The 20188-nt window shown below is 51.7% G+C and overlaps 1 protein-coding gene across 4 annotated transcripts in view; it reads right to left on the reverse strand.

Moving 5' to 3' along the window:
* Positions 1-20188, reverse strand: part of AGPAT4 (1-acylglycerol-3-phosphate O-acyltransferase 4) — a 127763-nt gene that overhangs the window by 1747 nt on the left and 105828 nt on the right. For all 4 annotated transcript variants that reach the window (XM_077899284.1, XM_077899304.1, XM_077899294.1 and 1 more), the window contains 5 exons: positions 15436-15597; positions 14644-14797; positions 10846-10948; positions 8219-8294; positions 1182-1380 (listed from right to left, as the gene is read on the reverse strand). In XM_077899284.1, coding sequence (XP_077755410.1) covers positions 1182-1380; positions 8219-8294; positions 10846-10948; positions 14644-14797; positions 15436-15597 — 694 coding nt within the window. The remainder of the gene's footprint in view (positions 1-1181; positions 1381-8218; positions 8295-10845; positions 10949-14643; positions 14798-15435; positions 15598-20188) is intronic.

Below are 20188 nucleotides of genomic sequence, written 5' to 3' on the forward strand. Positions count from 1 at the left end.
CTGATGACCACAGCTCCTGGACACCTGGCCAGCACAACTCAGCCAGGGTGGGGGTGGGGGTCCTCTGGCCTGTTTGGGGAGTTAAATCATTAGAAATGGGTTTTCTCCTTTACTCTCTTCTTTTTTTCTACACAAAGCAGGTATTATTTTAATTTTCAGCATTAAAATAAACCGTTCACTTTAAAAAGAGACTACAGTAGAGTCTATTCTAGGAACAATGGCCAGTTTGCCTATTGCAAACAGTCTAGAATTGGTTGGCTTGATCCAAAAGAAGGAGATAGGTTTTCTGTGTCATGACATGTGTAGGTGGCCACAATTTATTGTTTTGAGCATTCATTCAGCACCTATATCTTTTGTAGGGATAACTGAGCTATGTCCATTTGAAACAAGCACACAAATCACTGCATGCTTTGACTCCGTGCCATGTCTCCTTGGTCTCAGAAACGCAAGGTACACTCTGCCTGAGTTTTCCAAAGTCTCAAAGGAGGATGCCTTCCTCCTCAGACTCCAGGGGAGCTGGAAGTGAAATGGGGCTGCCTCTCCCAGGGAATCCTACCAAATTTCCCTCTGGCTCCCCTGTTCATAGAGCAAGATACAGATGTTGTGGCATCTGGCCGCCCCACTTCAGATACAGGTGGCAGTGTGCAGGGAACCTTGGTGCAATGACGAAATCACAGTCATTTGAAACTACTGGTCCATGAAGCCAGTATGGATTAATGAAAAACTCCCAAATCTCTCTATTCGATGTCAGCGCATGTGGCAACCAAGTTCAAGAAGCACACGCACTTCCCCAAAGGGTCCTGGACCTGCTTTGAATGGGCAAGAGCCTTTGTCAGATGCTGCTGGGCTCCAGGAAATGCTTTTCCTGGGGAGAAGGAGAAATAATTACAATGAACAGAGCTGTCTGCGGAGCTCCTGCTCTGGGAGGAGTTCCGGTGGCTGCTCCCTCGCCAGGCAGAAAGCAACCGTATGTGAATTCCTCCAGGCCTGGGATTCTGGGTGTATTTGAATGTGAGTCCTGGCGTCTAGTTTTCCCTGTCCATCCTGTGTCTTCTGTTCACAGATGCTGCAGCACCTGGGTTGAATTCACCCCCACTTCTGCCTCCACCTGTCCGCCTGTCAGATGCTCCTCACAGTAGCACGGGTAGGGCAGGCTTTCGCGCTTCTTGCTCTTTACTTACCCACAAAGAAGACAAGGACAAAGCTGGCCAGGGTTAGGGAAGACCCGCTGCTGATCATGTTGATGAGGAACCGGAAGAAAGGGTAGAGCAGTAGGGAGGCCCAGAACAACCAGTTGATGAGCGTCCAGGGCCGCCGGGGAGGTACCATGGGTGTCTCTGGGAAGGTGCCCGTCCTGTAGTACTCCTCCTGGAAGGCATCCTAGGGACAGAGAGGTGGCTCTGAAGTACTTTCCTCATGCATGACACCAAGCTCCTGCAGGCCCTTCCCAAGACTCTGCTTCTGAGGGTAGTTCAGAGCACCTGGGGTCCCTGTGAGCCCAGCAGAACTAGGGGAAAGGAGGGGAAGGGCTGCAGCATCACCCCAACAGGTATCTTGCAGGCACCTGATATGTCTTACCAATACTGAACTTGGCTGTCCCCTTCCCATAGAGGCAGGACCATCACAGCTCTGTCACTAGCCCAGGCATAGGAGCTTGAGCTTTGGTGCCAGGCCAGCCCAGGGTCCATCCTAGTCCTTAGTACTTACCTGCCTCTGGTCAGGCAGCCAGGCTCCTGGTTGGCAAGAAAGGCAGCACTGCCACCCAGAACAGGCCAGTGGAGAATGAACTGAGACAACACACATCTGACCTCAGTGAACGGAACAGACTAGAACCATGAGCCTCAGGCAGAGCCATGAGCTTGCCCTCTTGCGCCTAACCTATGACTGTCCCAATAGCATAAGGCCAGTGTACCGAAGTTGCACCAGGAGGAGGGGCTGTGGGGCTGCTCACAGGAAGTGAGGCACCTGCGGAGGACACCAGCAAAGGAGGGCTCACTGCCCAGCCCAGGCCAGCCTCCAGCTGCACTGCCCTTAGACCTTCTTCCTTCCTCAGGCTCTAGCAGCTCTGATAAGTGACTGTCGAGACAGCCAGATGGTCAAGAGTCTCCTGTCGGACAAGTAGGAGCAGATTCTCATCTGGTGCCCGACCCGAGACCACAGGCATCCATCCACCCTTTTCCGTGGGCTCCAGAGACCGCACCGGGCCCTCTATCTACCACCCTGTATCTACCCTGTACCTACACGCTTGTGATAGTCTCATTTTTAGACGAGGTACAGTAACGAAATAGAGCAATTACAACAAAATACTGTTATCCAGGTAATGCGAACATGCTGTCCCTCCTGGGGATGGGGTGAGATGAAGTGAGGGGAATGGTCTAGATGCTGTGTGGCTGCTACTGACCTGGCGGTGCGTCAGAAGGCTCCTGCTTCTGGACCGCCACTGGCCATGGCTGAGACCGCGGATAAAGGAGACTGCCTGTCCCCAATGTGTGTGTGTATCACTGAGGAGCCTGCAGGGGGTCTTGGGCACAGGAAGCACCAGGGAGCCCCCAGGGAGTGAGTGATGCTGCGGGGCCAGGAGACCCCCCCACACACACAGCAGGTGCCGGGTGGTGGGCTGGGTGACAGGCTATGAGGACAGAGAGACTGGCACCAGGACACCGACACCATCCCCCAGGAACCATATGGGCATCAGGGCTGGCAACTGGCAGACATGGGGTGGGGGGGGGCAGGTTTACCCATTTCTAAATATCAGCAACAAATTAGAATATTCTGAAAACATTCCGGGGCTGACAGTGTGTCTCTAGGTCCCTGTCTGAGGCTGGTAATGTCTCAGTTGTCTAAGGAGCCAAGTTTCCTGGAAAACGAGCTTCCATGTATCCATAACTTCCAGTTTAGGTGCTGAAATTCTCCTTTTAACAGCCTGAGAGAGAAATCTCTAAAATAGACCACACTTCTCTGTTTTCCCCAATCAGGATGGACTGAGTGATACGCTTTTTTGATCACTTAGGGTCACTTTTTTTTTAAGATTTCATTTAACCCCTTGAGGGAGAGAGAGCATGAGCAAGGGGAGGAGGAGAAGCAGGCTCTCCACTGAGCAGGGAGCCCGACTCGGGACTCGATTCCAGAACCCCGGGATCATGACCTGAGCTGAAGGCAGATGCTCCACCGACTGAGCCCCGCAGGCACCCCACTTAGGGTCATTATTAAGATGAGTCCACAAACAGGCCATTCTGGAAGGAGAGCCTTGGACCCCTTCCCCGGAGCCCCTTCCCTGGTCCAGATTCTCCTCCTGTGTCTCTGCTCTTGGACAAAATAAGCAATTTCAGGACAATCGATTCATGTGCCGAGTGCTCCCACCCTCCAGGGAGACAGAGCCTGCAGCAACCTCTGGGGAGGGGGGACAGTGACCTGTCTGGTGGCCAGCAAGAGGGCCCCTAAGTCTGCCAAGTCCTCCCATATTACCTCCCTGCCATTGGGTGATTTTCCCCATCCCAGGTGGGGGCCACCAGAGCCCAATAACTGGGCAAGGGGGTTGCTACAAACTGAATGTTTGTGCCCCACCTCCCACCCCCCCACGGAATCTCCACCTGGAAGCCTAATCCCAGTGTGGTGGTCTTAGGAGGTGGGGCCTTGTGGAGGATGGAGCCCTCATGCTTGGGAGAGTAGTACCCTTATCACAGGGATCCTAGAGAGCCTCCGTGCCCATCCACTACGTGAGACATGGCAGCCCCAGGGGGACCGTGGCCAGAATCCAGCCGCACTGGCCCTGCTCTCAGGCTCCTGGTCACTTGGCCTCCTGAGCTGTGAGAGGGACATGCCTGCTGGTTATAAGCCACCTGCTCCCTGGCACTTTGCTACAGAAGCCTGATTGGACTGAGACAGAAGGGGATACTTTAGTGCCTTAAAACAAACAAACAAAAAAAAACAAAAACAAAAAACAACAACAAAAAAAAACAGCTTTATTGGGTGTCATTTATAAACCATAAAACTCCCCCATTTTAAAAATGGGCAGTTTTTTTTTTTTTTTTTTTAATTCTTTGCCTTAATAGTCTTGTTAGTCCTTGTCTATTGCAAAGTTTCTGCAGGGAACTGATGCTGCTTTATCGTCTTGTGCCAGAAAGACACTCGCTAAGCCAAAAGCTATTTGTACTTCTAGCAAGAGGAAAAAGCACTCCCTTTTCTAAGGAACTAATTCTCTCCAGAGTTTTCTTTTTCTCTGTTTTGTTTAGAAGACTCAGTCTCTCCCCACAGCCCCTCACTGCACCCCCCCCCCTTTGCCTCCATGACATAGCTGCTGCAGTAACCCTTGCTGGGCTCCAAAGTGACATCGCTGTGGCTCTGTGACCCTGCAGGGTAGGACACAGGAGCACCTGGCTGGGGCCACATGTCAGCTCCAGCATCAGAATGGTCGTGGCCTCTCTTGGTTGTGCTACCTCTTGTAATCAAGTCCACCCCACAGGGAAACAGCCTTGGTTAATGATGCTTCCATTTTTTTGTTTCTGGGTGTTAGCGTCCCACGGCATAGGATAAGTTGGAATTGGGAAGTGTATTTAGTGAAAGGGGAGTTGGTTTGTTTCCAGAAAGAAATATCACCCCAAAAGTCTAAAGGAGGAGAAGATGCTCCCGACAAAGGGCAAATCCCGTGAGCGCACAACCAAAGCCTCGAGAGGTGGCACCGAAGGCCGGGCTGTCCACAAACAGCTGGACCGGCTGAGTTTTCACAACTTTTGGCTCAGCAAAATAAAATGTCTTGACACGCAGGCAGAACTCAGGCCAGGAGTGTGTTGTTTGCAAAGCACTGTAGCACGGGGCCAAGCCAGAGATCCTGCCGCCATCGCCGGCTTGGAAAACCCTTACTTCTCGGGCATGAAGAGTTTCCCGCGGGCCTCGGCACCGCACACAGAGCAGCCCCCAGTCGTGGCCCCGGGAACCCTACACACCCACGGGACGGCTCGAATGCTGCATCCTGCACCCGCTTTTCAATCTGCACCGTTACTGGCTAATCCCTCATCCCTTTAGCCGACTTCACACTGCAAGCCGGGGAAGGAAGTAATTTCTGTCAGAAGAGAAAAGTTAGAATTTGTTTCAAACTGTATGATGGAGTGGCCACGACAGCTCTGGGGAAAAGTGATTTGGGAGCTGCTATTGTCCCCAAAGAGATCACATGAGGCATGGATGGTTTCTCAAAGCCCATGCCCCACAGCCAGCAGCGGTACCAGATGCTGACACACAATAAACACTGTGCATTTATTTCCTAAATGCTAAATGTGTTCCCCTTAAATGAAGACCTCATTTCAAGACACAATGCCCTTCCTATTTGAGTGTTAAAATGACAGTGGTAGATAGTGGATTTCTCCTTACATCCCTTCTTGAACAGAAGGAAACATCAGCACCTGCCTGCTTGGCTGCCCACCACCCCCTCCCACGTTTTGCAGACACCACTCCGTGAAAGCAAAGCCAGAGAACTGCTGCCCAAAAGTCCCAGCTCAAAGTCAACAGAATTGACTTTCAACACCATAAACCTGACAGATGACCATTAAAACAGAAGCACTTGGGCAAGCTTGGCGGGGCAGCAGGATTTCTAGCACATGAAGCCCCAGACCCAGCCAAAGGACAGGATTCAGTGGTTCCTTCACACCTGTCCACACTGCCCCCTGGAGGCACCACTGACCTCTCCGGCCTACTGCTCAGTGTCCCCTCCAGGGACAAGGCCAGCCTCAAAGGTCTGCTCACAAACACCCTCGGGACAGAGAAAGGACCTGGCCCTCCGCCACCTGGCTGGAAGATGGGCACACGATGTCATTCTCTGGACCTGAGTTTCCTCATCACTAGCATAAGGGCTTTGAACTGGATGATGGTTTCGAGAACCTTTTCCAGACTGAACGCTATCATTTTAATACATATGGAGTTTAGAGAAAAACCTCCGGAGAGACTTCATCCAGAGGACAGGTGCAATTTAGGGGCAGCACTTGAGTGGCTAGGGCATCTGTCATGGGCTCAGGTCATGTTCCACGGGTCCTGGGATTGAGTCTTGCGTGGGGTTCCCTGCTCAGTGAGGAGCCTGCTTCTCCCTCTCTCTCTCTGCCTCTCCTCCTGCTTGTTCTCTCTCTCTCTCTCTCTCTCTCTCTCTCTTTCTCTCTCCCTGAAATAAATAAACAAAATCTTTTTAAAAAAGGAGGGGCGCCTGAGTGGCTCAGTGATTGAGCATCTGCCTTCCGCCCAGGGCATGATCCCAGGGTCTTGGGATCAAGTCCCGCATCAGTTTCCCTGCAGGGAGCATGCTTCTCCCTTTGCCTATGTCCCTGCCTCTCTCTGTGTCTCTCATAAATAAGTAAAATCTTTCTAAAAAATAAAATAAATTTTAAAAGAAGAAAAGGTGCCTCTTTGCTGAATGCCCAAGTGGTTCAGCTTATTTGATGGCCATCAGTGTCCTGCCGATGGAAAAAAATCTTCTTTGCTTTGCTGGGTTTCGGGGCCCGCACTGGTTAGATTTGTTTGTGTGGTTCTCTCTACAAAGGGATTCCTTTCTAAGGCCTTTTCTTAGCACATGTTTCTTCTTGCTAACAGTGACCTTTTTTATGCTGCCCAGATGATTAAACCAGAAAACAGCACAAGGAGAATGCTGCCTTGTGCATGAAACTGGAGGAAAGGAACATAGACTGTGTGTGTTTCTGTCAGGCCCATGCCTGCGGCGGCTCAGGAGCTGGTACCTGGGAGCCCTGCTTAAAAGCATCTGCAGTGCGTGTTTGAGCAGAGCCTGATGGCCACGTGTCAGAGGGGGCCTCCTAGAAATCGGAGTCTCTAGGGCCCCCTCCAACCTGCGGGGTGAATCTCTGAGGCCACTTGGTCCCCACTCTGGGACAGGTAGGCCTGAGTTCTGTTTAGAAGAGGAGACCAGATGCCTAACCCTATAGCCTGTTCTGAAAAGACCCCCAGGGCAGCCCCGGTGGCTCAGGGGTTTAGCACCGCCTTCGGCCCAGGGCGTGATCCTGGAGACCTGGGATCGAGTCCCATGTCGGGCTCCCTGCATAGAGCCTGCTTCTCCCTCTGCTTGTGTCTCTGCCTCTCTTTCTCTCACTCTCTCTCGCTCTTTCTCTGTATGTTTCTCATGAATAAATAAATAAAATCTTAAAAAAAAAAAAGGACCCCCAAATGGCAAATTCTGCGAATGGACTTGTAAAGGAAGCATCGCAAAGTCACTTCCTTGGGAACATAAAAGCGACTTCATGCTGAGAGTACCAGGCTCTTGATCCCCCAAACTGAGCATCTTTGGAAGACTCGACTTAATGGGATGGTGGTAATCTGGAAGTCTTTGGGGCCAAAACACATTCTCAAAGGAAGGATTAAAATTCTTATTCACCTGGAGTGGATGGCCCATAAAGTTCTGTGCGATTATCTTCTCTACGGGGATGAGGAGGAACAGAGGGCACGTGCCCCCAGTCTCTATTTAGGGAACCTGGCAACAGGTTCAATGAACTTTCCTACTTAACGTACTGGATTCTAGGTCACAGGCTGGTTATGTATGCTGAAGCAGAAATAAGTCTTCATGGGCGGTGAGACTGGGTCATACCAATGCCTTCACTGGGTGGAAGCCAACCTTCTCTCCTTTATGAGATCAAGCAGTTAGGGCAGGAATGATCTGATGCCCTCTGCCCCTAGCCTGTGTCTTGGAGGAGAGAAGCCAATGAAAAAGGCCCTGTTCAGAGGAAGGAAAGGAGGTGTATGTGGGGGAGGTGTATGTGGCAGGCGGAGGGGCGTGGGCGCAGCTCAGGAGCTGGGACACAGGCCAGATGTGGGGGGAATCCTACAAGGTGCCATCTTGCTCTTGCTTGTGGTGTTGAGGCCACACAGGCAGCCACAGTGTGGGGCCAGAAGCATCGTGATCAAACACGTTGCTGAAAGAACACTCCACCCCCATCTCCCCTGAAAGAACCAGAAGCAGCAAAGTAGACACAGCCCTTTGGGAGCCGTCACTCCCTGCCCACTGCACCCATCATGCTTCCTGTGAAGCCCCCTTAGAACATATTTTGCTACATTCTCTTCCCATTGCCAAGGAGAGTCAGCCCTGGGGTGGTCACTAACTGAGGCCTGGGGTCGCACACGGATGGAGATAAGCTTGTCACCACAATCAACTCCCAAGAGGCTCCCATGGTGCACCCAGAGCTACTCCTGGAAACCGGTCCTTGGGTCTTGCAGGACCACGTGTTGCACTGACCTTCTCCTGATAGAGCTTGTGGAGCCAAGCTGAACACTCGTCCTCATCTTCTGGGACTTCTTCTAGAGGGATCCGCCTGCAAAGCAGAGAGCAGCTAGCAGGGAGGGGGCCAGCGCCACATGCCCCAACCGTGCTTTCAAAGTAACAATGCTTGACATCTCTGGATTTCGTCCAGGGAGTCTAGGTCATGTGGATGTGCAAAGGGCAGCTCAACTGACAGGGATATTCACAGTCATAGTGGGGAGACCCCGGCCCAGATACCGTCCTGGTCCCCAAAGGAATGACCTATGGCAGGTTCAGTGACTCTGACACAGGCACCATCAGCAGGAGATGCCTGCCTCTCTGTCCTCCCTCCCTACCTCATGGAACCGGGTGTTGGCCTCTTCAAGAGAGAGCAGTCTTGACCCATTTTCCAACTGTTATAATCCAATATACACAGAATCTACATACAGGTAATACTATACTAGTGCTTCTCTCGCCCGGGTAATGACTTAACACAATGGGGTAGTGTCTCCCATCCAGTGACTCCTCTGGCCTCTTGGCCCAGGTGGAGGCAGACCTGCTGCAAAGGTTTCGACAAATAGAAGGATGTGTATTCTGGGGAACATGGAGAAAGCAGGGGACCTTGGCCAGGCCCCATGGCTCTTTGCTCACCAGAGGTGGGGGAAGTTCCAGGGTGGCCCTGGGGCTGGTGCAGGCACGTGCTGGAGGCTCAGCCCCTTGCACACAGCCTCCCTGAGCAGGCAGGAAGCCACTGGGCCACACCTTCTATTATTCTATTGTGTATCTAGTTCTGTTTGTTCTCAGGTTGCTGGGTTTTGTGACTTTGGGGCATATTTATTCGTATCCGGTTTTGTGCACGTGAAATTCTGCATCCCCCATGACTGCCACAGTGGCTTCACTCCCCTCTCTGGCTTAGGACTAGCTCAGTAACAAGGTACATTTTTAGAGCTTATCCGTCACACCATAGCCTGTTAAGAGAATGTGGGATTTCGTCTTCTAACAGAGGCGGCATTGTACAGGGTAAGTTTTCACACGATGGAAAAATTACCCTGTAAACTCCTACACTCGCTCCCACGAATACCCGACTCCTTCACGCATCCTGGCTTCCTCGGGTTTGGAAACCAGAGCTCCACGTGTGTTTCTTGAAAAAGGTTAGAAAGCCTGCATACTATTTATTTGGAGAGGAGGAATTGAGGCAGTTTTGCTCTTTTCAATAACTTACTTGACAGCCCTGCCCTTCCTGTCTTAATGCTTCGTATTGAGGTAAAACCCGAGACAGCCTGTCCCATTTAGAAGGTGCACCTGCACCGGGAGGAGAAGTGTGTGTGTGTTTGGGGGAGGGGGCTGGAGACACTGTCATGTACCTGCCTTGGGGGGCCCACCTGGTATGGTTTCAGCTCTTAACGCCCTCATTCCTCCACACGCTCCAGAGAGTTGCTGTTATCCGAGAGGCGACCCTAGTGGAGGTCCAATAATCTTGCACAGCTTGAGGTGTCCCCAAATACCTGGAGCCCAGCTGGCCACTCAGCAGAGCCCCTGCCAGGTGTCTATAGGGCCCAGGGGACGAAGCCTCCTTTACCTCTGGGAGAAGTCCTCCCTCGGGAAGGTTGGTGGTCCTGGCCTCATAAGCCTTAAACTGTGTAAGCAGGTAGACTGCTAACTGTGGCAGGAGCAAACAATAAATAGGATGCTTCTTTCTACTTATTAGGGGGGAGACAGAGTCATTTCCACCGAGAAAGCTGGTTAATTCAGGCTGTCAGGCCACCATAACATCTCTCCTGGAAGGTCTGAGCTTTTCTTGCAGCCTCGTGTGATGATCAGCCACTGAATTTACATCGTGTGTTAGACTTTGGCATCTGTGAGGTCTTTTCAAAAGTCATCAAAATGTTGTAGAACACTTAGCTAGTTCTCCAACAGCGGGCATGTCAGATCATCTGGGTTAGCCTTCTGGGAAGAATCCTAGTGCATAAGAACCCAGAGCCATCACTTACCCCTGTCACACTGGCTTCTATGTGTGAGTCCCTGCTGTATTTTGCTGTCTATGGCATCTTTCCATTTTTTTTCCCATTCATCTTGATGGCATTACAGAAGACCAGGGTGCAAGGTGATAAACGGGCCAAGAGAACTGCTTTGCCTAATATCTTGTGACATGTTTTCAATAAAATCGTTATAGCTTGGAATGTAACACATAAGTAAGATACTGCTAAAATGTTCTCCATTTGTTTCTAGATCTCCTTACAAATTATACGTGTTCTTCTCTGTGTGTATCTGTATGTAGCAGACACGTCCTCCAAGAAAAGGGGTCAGTAAAGTAATCTCTTCACACTCAGTCTCAAAATGACTCTAAAATACTCTTTTCCATCTGCCCAACCTGACTCTGTGATGAGTGTGAATTGTTCAGAGAGAATCAAAGCAGCTGAGAAGAAAGGAACCTTCTCCTGATCATCGACATTCGCGCTGTGTGTCTCAAGCTCCTAATATACAGACGATGAAGTTCGTTTCATTACAGGTTGCAGACAAGAAAATAGTAAAGACTGCCCTGGCATAAATGCCTTTAAGCCATTTTTGATCTATTTACTTTGATGGGCACACTCTCTTTTGGAAAGGAAATGATACCAACTTACCTGACATATAAATCTGCGTGATATTTCTTCCCATTTAGGACTCCCAACAGTGTTGGATTTTCATTATTTCTGAAATTGAGTGTACAGTCATATACAGCTGAAACTATAAAAAAAATAAAACAAATACAAAGCAGTATATAGCATGTGAACCCAATTTTGTTTTGTAGATACACACATTGGAAAACAATAATGAAATTTGCTGGCTGGTTATCTCGGGAGGGTGGGGTTACTTCATGCTTTTCTATATTGTCCAAATACCCTACCTGGAACATACATCACCTTTTGTAATTAGAAAAGCATTCTATGACTTAGTAACCGAGACGGAGTTATCACTGCGGTCAGGACAGCTTAAAGCAATACTGCAGTGTCCCATCGAGAAGTACTAAAATGAGTACCACTGTTTAGAAGACATCAGTAATAAGATCAGCCCGCCTAAATCCTAAGGATGTGTCTACATTTATGGCAGTATAACCATTTTACGAGCGTTTCTCCCCCTAGAAAATAAGATAGCTCCCAAACTAGAATAAGGTGCTGGAGACATCTTAGGGAATTGAACTAGAGTCAGTTGAAACATGGCTGAGGAGCAAAGAAGAATGTGTGATGTTAATGCATCTACCGAGCGGTGAGTTAACCTGTCAGCATGCTGCGTATGTATGTCAGCACCCACAGCTGCAGCCCCAGGGCCTGGCCCGGGTCCCACACCTGCTCAGTGGGTGGAGGTGGGGAGGGGTGCAGAGGGTGTCAACGGACAGTGGGTGAACAGGAATCCAGAGTGCGGACAGGTGCCATTCCTGCCGTGTCTGGATGATGGGACTTGGCAGGAGAAAGAACACGAGTTTTGAAGTCAGCCTGGTGACTGTGGGGCCTTCTTGGGGACATGCCACTCAGCCCCCCTAAACCTCGTTCCCCTGGAGAGGGGACCCACGAAGCCTTCCTCACATGCTGGCTCAGCTGGCCAGTCTGCACCTCCCGCAGGGCCTGGCACGCTGGGACAGGAGATGGTGAGCCTGCTACTTCACTGAGAGCTTGCCTATGGGCAATACTACTAATCAAGTGGGTGGGAGGATGACAGGAGGGTCATCTTGGTCTGGTAGGGAATATGAAGAACCAAGATTCAAAAATCAGTCAGAAAACCTCTGTGCATTTCCTTCTACCTGCTGCTGGACGGCCCTGTGGGGTCTGCAGGAGGCCCTCCGGCAGCTCCTGGGTCTTGGCTGAGAGAGGGTCTCTCCCGCTGGCTCGCAGGAGTGCCTGGGGGTAGCTCCCAACTCCCAGCCACCCAGACCACTGCCCCTTTCTGTCCTGGGACTGGAGGCTGGCTGTCCTCCCCGGTGGGAGCAGGTATCACTCTCCATGGCAGAGTGAGGCTGGTGGAGAGAGTCAAAGGCCTTCAGGCTGGAGGGGTGTGGCTGTGGGGGGGGTCATAGGGTCCGAGAGCAAGAAGGGGTCACGGAGCTCCTGTGCTTTAGTGGGTTTCCAACCTTCTTCAGACTGGCTTTTACACAGGAGCAGGGTTACTTTGGTTAATCAAGGAATGGGAGGCAGCCACGGGGGTTCCTCAGAGGGCAGCCTAAACACTAATGATTTGCACAATTCCCTCCTCTTCCATAGGAGCAACCCCCAAGAGAAGGGTCTTGAAGTGATAAAAGGGCCCAGCATACATCCATCTGCCTGCAAAGGCCTTGAGACCGGGGGGAGCCCCGACAGCCCCTGCCACCAGACAGCCTGGGTGTGAGCCCCCACCTCTGTGAGCTAGTGGAGCCACTTAGAATGAATTCCTTAGATTCTCTCCAAGCCCCAACCTCCTCATCCATAAGCTGGAAGTAAAAAAAAAAAATGTATCCTTGACTGGCAAGCACGCTCTGGCCATGCCGTGTGTAACGAGCTGGCACTGGGGGCAAATGAGAAGTGCCCTGTGCGTACTGGCACTTATCCCTGGGGAGGGGGGCACAGCCTGCCTGGCCGGTTCAGCCTGGCTCTCTCTCAGGGCCGGAACCCTTCTGGAAAGGGGGGCACCCCCACCAGGGGGTGAAGGTGAGGCGAGCAGGCTCAGCGGGCGGCTCCCAGCAACCTCCAACATTAGGTGCCAGGCCCAGGCTGAGTCCTCTGCAGATGTCCTCATTTAACCCTCCCTACCCCCGTGGAAGCTCTGCGAGGTGGCGCGCCCCGGGTCACAGGCCCGCGAAGGGAGCAGCCCGCGCTCAGGTCAGTCCCCGCTGCTCTGACCCTGCTGTGCTGTGCGGGATGCTAGATGCGGTCTGGGGGGGTCTGGGGGAGGAAGGAGGGACGGGCGACAGGTGGGCGACCTCCATCTCGTGCTGGGGTCAGGAGGGACAGGGGCCGCAGCGAGCTCGGGGACAGGCAGGTTCTAGCCTTGGGGGTGAGTCTCGAGGGCAACAGCTCTGCAGACGGACAGCTGGTGCCCCTCGGTGGTGTGGCTCCCATGGGAGGCCGAGGACTAGCGGGGTGATGCCTGGGCAGGAGGTGACCTGGGTCAGCCTGTGGGCGGTGGGGGGGGGGGGGGTGGGAAACGGGTGTGGGGCATAGAAGGCGGAGCTGGGCTCGGCACACCTGCTGCAGCACCTGCGGCCTGGGCCCCCCCTTGGGCGTGCTCCCCCCGCACCTGCGGCCTGGGCCCCCCCTCAGGCGTGCTCCCCCCGCACCTGCAGCCTGGGCCCCCCCTTGGGCGTGCTCCCCCCGCACCTGCAGCCTGGGCTCCCCCTTGGGCGTGCTCCCCCCGCACCTGCGGCCTGGGCTCCCCCTGCGGGCCTGCTACCCGGCGGGCTCACTTAGGGCCCTGCGGCCCAGGGGAGGCCCTGGCGGGTTTACACGTGGCCTGGGGGGCCAGCAGTGCCGCAGGAAACCCCCTCGCCCGCCCCTCAGATCCTTCGGCTCACAAGAGAGAGAGAAGACGTGTCCTGGGGGCCCCGAAGAAAGATAATCGCGTGCGGACAGAAGCTGTCTGACCTGCTGCCCGCCTCCCGCCAGGGCGGTGCCTGGCCGCTGGGGGACGTGGGGACATTGGTGTGACCTCGCTGCTGCCTCCTGCTCCGCCCCTCCCCGCCCACCGGAGCCCAGGGCCAGCCTCCTCCCAGCCTCCTTCAGGCCTCCACCTGGCCTCCTCTGGCCAGACGAAGAAAGCGGGCCTTTGGGAGGAGGGAGGCCTGCCTGGGGGGAAGGAGAGGCAAAGCCCGGGCTTCTGGACCGAAGGGCCGAGGATTAAGGCAGACAGAGTCCCTGACAAGAGACTTCATAAATGCAGCTGCTTTCCTGTTCTCACCCACCGAATGCAGGGCTCCTGACTCGGTCAGCTGGCACGGACGGCAAGGCCACAGGGTTCATCAGCTGCAGGCAGCTGGTGCCAACACATGGGCAAGAAGTGCCAAGCAAAGCAGAATGACCACAAGACCCTGGGCTGACGATTGTGGGCTCAGGCTGAACCCAGGAGAGGCCCCAGGTGGGAACCCAGGGATGCCTCAAGGTCAGCACAGCCTTGCTGTCCCGGGGCTGAGCAGCAGAGGGCAGTGTTTGCTCAGCGTGCGCGTGTGGGGAGAGTGTGTGTGTGTTTGTGTGTGTGTGTGTGTGAGAGAGAGAGAGAGAGAGAGAGAGAGAGAGCGCGAGCGCTGGCGGGCAGCGGCCTGGATCCTAGCTAACCAGCCTTTGTCCCCCGCTTGCCCCCCTGGCTACCGGCCACCAGCCTCGGTCAGCTGGGAGGCGCTGCCAGGGGAGAGCTATTCAGACCGGGGAGCCGGTGGGTCTCCTTGCCGCAGGGGGCAGGGGTACAGAGATCTTCCTTACCTACATTTCTCAAACTCCTCACGGTGATGGCGAAGCCTTTGGTGCGCGGCAGCAGGTGGTACTTGAGGCTGGGCAGCCCCTTGGCTTGGGCCACCTGCATGCTGATCTGGTGCTTCTTCTCCGTGAACCGAGTGCCCTCACAGTGAATCAGGAACTGGAAGGAACGGGGCAGCTGTCACGCACATGGCCCTTGGTCCCACTCCTTGAGTCGCATGCTGTCCGCCACCATACACCACGCTCACATAGGGCCCCAAGGAGCCCTGCTGGCCAGAGCAGGGATGGCCTGGCAGCTACACCTGCCCATGGCCTCAGAGCGGGGCCCAGAGGCTGGCCTTCCTCTCCGTGTCTATAGGGGCCTTGGAAGCAAGTTTACCATCTAAAGATAGTAGAGGAATGAGCGTCTGTGTGGCTCTGTATGTCTGTGTGTGAGTACGTGCATGTGAATGTGCCAAGAGCATCCCAAGTATGTATGTGAACATGAGAAGAGCATCTGAATGTGTGACAATAGACTGCATGTGTGTGTGACAAGAGCATCCTGAGTGTGTCTGTGACACAGTCATCCTGTGTGTGACAAGAGCACCCAGAGTGAGCGTGAGTGTGACAAGAGTGTTCTGAAGATTTATTTCTGGACCAGTCAGCTCAAAGGAAAGGATAGGGTAGCGTGTGACAGCAGGGCAGGCTGGCAGGGCAGGTTGGCAGGCCAGGCATGAGGCGTGCCAGGCTGCTCACGTGGGCGTGCACCAGGGCTGGGGAAGTGCAGGTAGGGGCGTGGCTGCGCAGGGTCTCACGTACGAAATACTTCTCAGGGTAATCCCGGAGGTGCAGCAAGCTCTTCGAGACGGTCTTGCGGTCTTGTTCCCACTTGCGTGTGCAGAAGACCATCTCGGTGAAGTACCACATCCAGCCGATGATGGGGACGTAGGCCAGCTCCTTCTTGGCCAGGACTTTGGAGCCCTGAAACAGAGGAGGGGGGCCCAGGGCGTCTGTGAAAAGGGTTTACTGGCCCTTTCTTATGGCTGTTGGAGATGTTACTAGAAAAAGAACAGATATGCTCTCCAAAGGCCTAAGGGGATGGTTCCAGAGCTCAGGGAAGCAAGAAGCCACTGACCCCAGGAGCCTCCAAAACCGGTCAACCGGAGGCCGAGGTTGTGCTAAGTCCGTGGGGCGAGGAGGAGGGGGGAGGCCCTCAGTGGGGGCGGGCAGGCATCTGGGCACGTGGGGACTGGGGGGCACATTTCAGCATCTCTGGGATGCCCGTGTCATTTTCCAAGCCAGTCACTCAGTTGTGACACCAAACTTTGTCCGTAGATCTCACTCAATGCTCGGCCACGCTTGGCTCTGCCAGTAGGGCAGACATAGTTCTCCTTCCCCAGCCTAGGAAATGGGGTCTGGAGGGTTCTCTGACTCGGAGGGTGGCAAAGTGGGGCCCACCGACAGGCCAGCCCCCAGGGCTGCTCCATGCAGGCCCCAAACCGCTGTGCCAGGCCGCCTGGCCTGCACCTGCCTGGAGAGGACCAGGGACCCAGGGCACTGCAAGGGGCAGGAGAGACACAAAACCTGCTTTTCATCTAGTGAGTTGGCCTCTCTCTTTTCCACCCTAATTTCGGAATTGGCCAAGGTACTTGTTGAGATAGCTGTCATTGATCGGCGGCATGGGTGATAGGGCCAGTGACCTGGACAGGCAGGCAGCCTCTGCAGGGCTCTTGGCAACAACTGTCTCGTTATGCCCTGAACCTAGGAGGCGTATCACATCGCCAACAACCACACAGCTGTAGCGGGGGGAAGAGCAGGGCCGCAGCACCTTACCCACCTGTGTAGACATGAACAGCCGCTTACTCCCTTTATGTTAAAAACAACACACTAAAGAGGGCACTTGATGGGATGAGCACTAAGTGTTACGCTATATGTCGGCAAACTGAAATTTAGATTAAAAGAAAGAAAGAAAGAAACAAACAAACACCAAAAGCCAAACAACAACAATAATAATCTTCCCCCACGGTGGGAAAGACAAAGCACAGACACCTTTTGGGCTTAACTGTCTCCATGTCCATGGGTTTTGTTTTTGTTATTCCCACAGACCCAACAAGCAATTCTCTTGAAGAAGAGAACCAAGCCATAAAAGCTGGGCCTGCTCCCCGGGGACCTACAGGCCAGTCCCCGTGGGTCCAAGAACTCGCTGTCCCTGGAGGGGAGGGCTTCGTGCAGGCCAGGCACAGGTTATGCATTTATAGAAATTCTCTTCAATTTGAAATCAAAAGGAATACCCCCACTTTATAGATGATCAAACTGAAGCACAGAGATATTAAGTAACTTCCTCAAAATCACCAGCTAATAGCTGGGGAAGCTGAGACTTTTGGCCAGGTTGCCTACTGCAGGACAAAGTCCATGATGAACGTGAATGCCCACTGAGGCATGGGGCCAGACACCGAGGGCTGCCTACCCAACAGCCATTGTCCCCTCCTCTTTCATTTACAGCCTCCACTCTTTTTCAAAGGCAACATGCTCAGGCCCTGGGAGGTAACCATGAGTGACGTCACCCCAGCCTGGTGTCTCCTGGACCCCCTTCACTTAGTGCAGGCATCTGACCCAGTTCTGCTCAGTGGCTCAGAGGTCTGCAATGGTGCATATGCATTCTGGGGCTTCTGGGAAATTCTGCTCCATGACAAGGAGAGAGATGGCCAGGAGGCCCAGCTACTTTTTCTGCCGTGAACATGGCTGCTGAGTGTGCCACGGCTTTGACATCACGTTGTGACCCTGAGACAATAACCTAGAACTGCTGAGGCCATTGGAGCCTCTGAGCCAACCCAGGAGACGTCTGGCTACAGACTTGCTATCATCTGAGGTAGCAGAATGCCTTCAAGGCCAAAGCCCCAGGATCAAAGTTTCTGTACATCTTGAGCTGACGAGAGCCTGTGACAGAGGGTGAGTCACTTTATGGGTAAAAATCTTTCCTAGAATCAGCTTTTTTCTTTTCAACATGGGGTTACTTTAAATCCTAAAAGCATGAACTAATTATCCTGACTCGTGCTTGCTCATGCTATCAATGAGAAGGAAGTGCCTGTCACTCAGAACACAAAACCAAATTGCCTTGGGAATCACCACTCTGCCCAGAGGAGCCATTTAAAAGCCATTCAGCGTGTGTCCACTGCCAGGTTTCAGGTTGTGAGAGGCCCTGTCTGCCTTCCCTCAGCCTCCACCTCGTCAGCAGGGATGTTCTCATGCTCTCTGCATCCGCACTTCAGTTAACTCGCTACTCATGGCCTGAGAGATGAAAACAAGATAGAAAATCCTCACCAATGAACTAAACTTATCTTCTCAGTAGGTTAGGACTATTGACAAAAACTAAATGTTCCTGAACTCATTCCAAAAATACTTTGTGGCAACACAGAGGGATTCTGAAAGATGATCTATTCTGTAACCAAGAAGAGGATCGTATACTGTAAGGTAGCAACCTGTTGGATCTAGGAAGGTGAGTGGCCCCATGCGGTCAATCCTGTATGTCTGGTGGGGAAAGTACTCTCTGGGGTATTTCCTATTAATAGCTCTATCCCACCAGACCCACTAAGTGGGTCTTAGTGGTTGACCTTTGATAACCTGCTGCTAAGAGGAAACGGAACTTTGTGTAGACCAAAGAGGTAAGCTCGAGAGTCTACATGTCCATCACTGTCCTACTGTGTTAGAGCACTGCAAATCACCTAATGCCCCATGGTAGAGAGCTCAATGAATTATGGTATATACGACAGACCTTACATACAGTGCATAATGTGATACTACAGAGCCGTGACTGTAGCCTGTGGGCCAAAGCAGCTCTACCACCTGTTTTTATAAATAAAGTTTTATTGGAACACAGCCACTCTCTTTCAGTTATACATTGCCTATGGCTGCTTTCATGCTGCACCAGCTGAGCTGAATAGTTGTGATGGAGGTGATATGGTCCACAAAGCCTAAAATATTCACTATCTCACCAGTTATAAAGTTTGTCACCCTTTGATTTAGAGCCACTAAAATTTGTTTCCTACAAATGTTTAATAGCTGGGGAAATGCTTATTATGTAATACTAAATTTTTAAATGGTCTGGAACCAAAGTTGAGTCTACAGGCTGATTATGACTACATGGAAAAAGTAAAACAGCTGAGTGGTTGAATCAGAAGTGATTTTTTATTTTATTTTATTTTATTAGATTTTCCTGTATTTTATCAACAAAATATTTTGCAGTGTTCCTCTAACAATGCCCCTTTTAAGAAGTAGTTGACATCAGCACATTTCAACCATTTGCTTCTGGAACATAAGTAAGACTGGATCAAAACAGCCTATTTGGTGATGACGATCAAAAGGAACAGAGGAGATATCTGCTTTTATGTTGAATTATTATATCTTTCAACTTTAAAGTTCTGGATGTTATCATTAGGCCTAGCCCTTGATGTTAACTGTGTTTATTTGATATAAGAAATGTTTTTAAATAATCAGGTAGAAACTTTTGCCTTCCAAATCAAAGATACTTTACTTGATTTCCTTTCCTTGGCAGGGATAATAGGATTTGAGAAGCTTTGAAATCAGTCCTGGTTTTGATCAGGCTCTACCACGGCCCAGCTGTGTGACTTTGGTCTAGATACTTAACCTTCCAAGCCTCAATTTTCCCAGCTGTATTATGAGGAAAGGAAGACTTATCTCAAAGTATTGCTCTAAAGATTTAGATAGCATCTGGAAATATATACAAAGGTGCTGAGATGAATATCTGACAACAGGTGTTCGATAACATTTAGCTATTATTACCACCACAGAGTAAACACAGGGGGTAAACATCCCTTTCAATTCAACATTTCCTAAGCCATGCTTTAGCATGTGGTAATAATGAAAGGTTTTGGGTCTTCCAGTGCTCCTCGATGGGCAGTGTGCTGAGATTTACAGGACTTCATTTAAGACCAAGAGACTAGGAACTTACTACTCAAAAATGCTTACAGTCCTCCAGGAAACTCAATATGCCATCAGTATCATGACTCTCCCAGGCCAAGCAAAGGTTTCCATGCTTGGGTGGTAACAGAAAGGAAATTCTTCAGGAAAGAATGTATAAAAACAATATCAATTTCGTTTATTCTGGATTTATTTTGAGGGTAGATCTGAAAGGATTTACTGATGAGTTAGATTTACCACAGGCCCATCTAGACATTAGTATGTCTGGAAAATCAAAAATGTTCATAGGAAATTCAACTTCCTGTGAGGAAGCAACAACTGCAAGGACCTGGCCATTTCTGGTAGTTGTAGGGAGTTGCTGACATAATATCACATTCTACAGTTAAAAGTTTATGAAACTTTTGAGTGTGTGTGTGTGAGGTGTGCGTGTAAGAGTGGGTATGTGTGTGAGAGATTTGCGAGAGAGAAAGTGAGTGTGTGAGACAGCTGTATATGTAGAGTGTGAGTATGTATGAGTGCATGTGAGAAAGAGGGAGTGTCTGTGAGAGAGACTCTGAGAGAAAGACTGTAGAAAGTGTATGTGAGAGTGTGTGTGTATGTGTGAGTGTAGGAGAGAGTGTGTATGAATGTTTAT

Source organism: Canis aureus, chromosome 1 (assembly GCF_053574225.1).
Source record: "Canis aureus isolate CA01 chromosome 1, VMU_Caureus_v.1.0, whole genome shotgun sequence".
Lineage (NCBI taxonomy): Eukaryota > Metazoa > Chordata > Mammalia > Carnivora > Canidae > Canis > Canis aureus.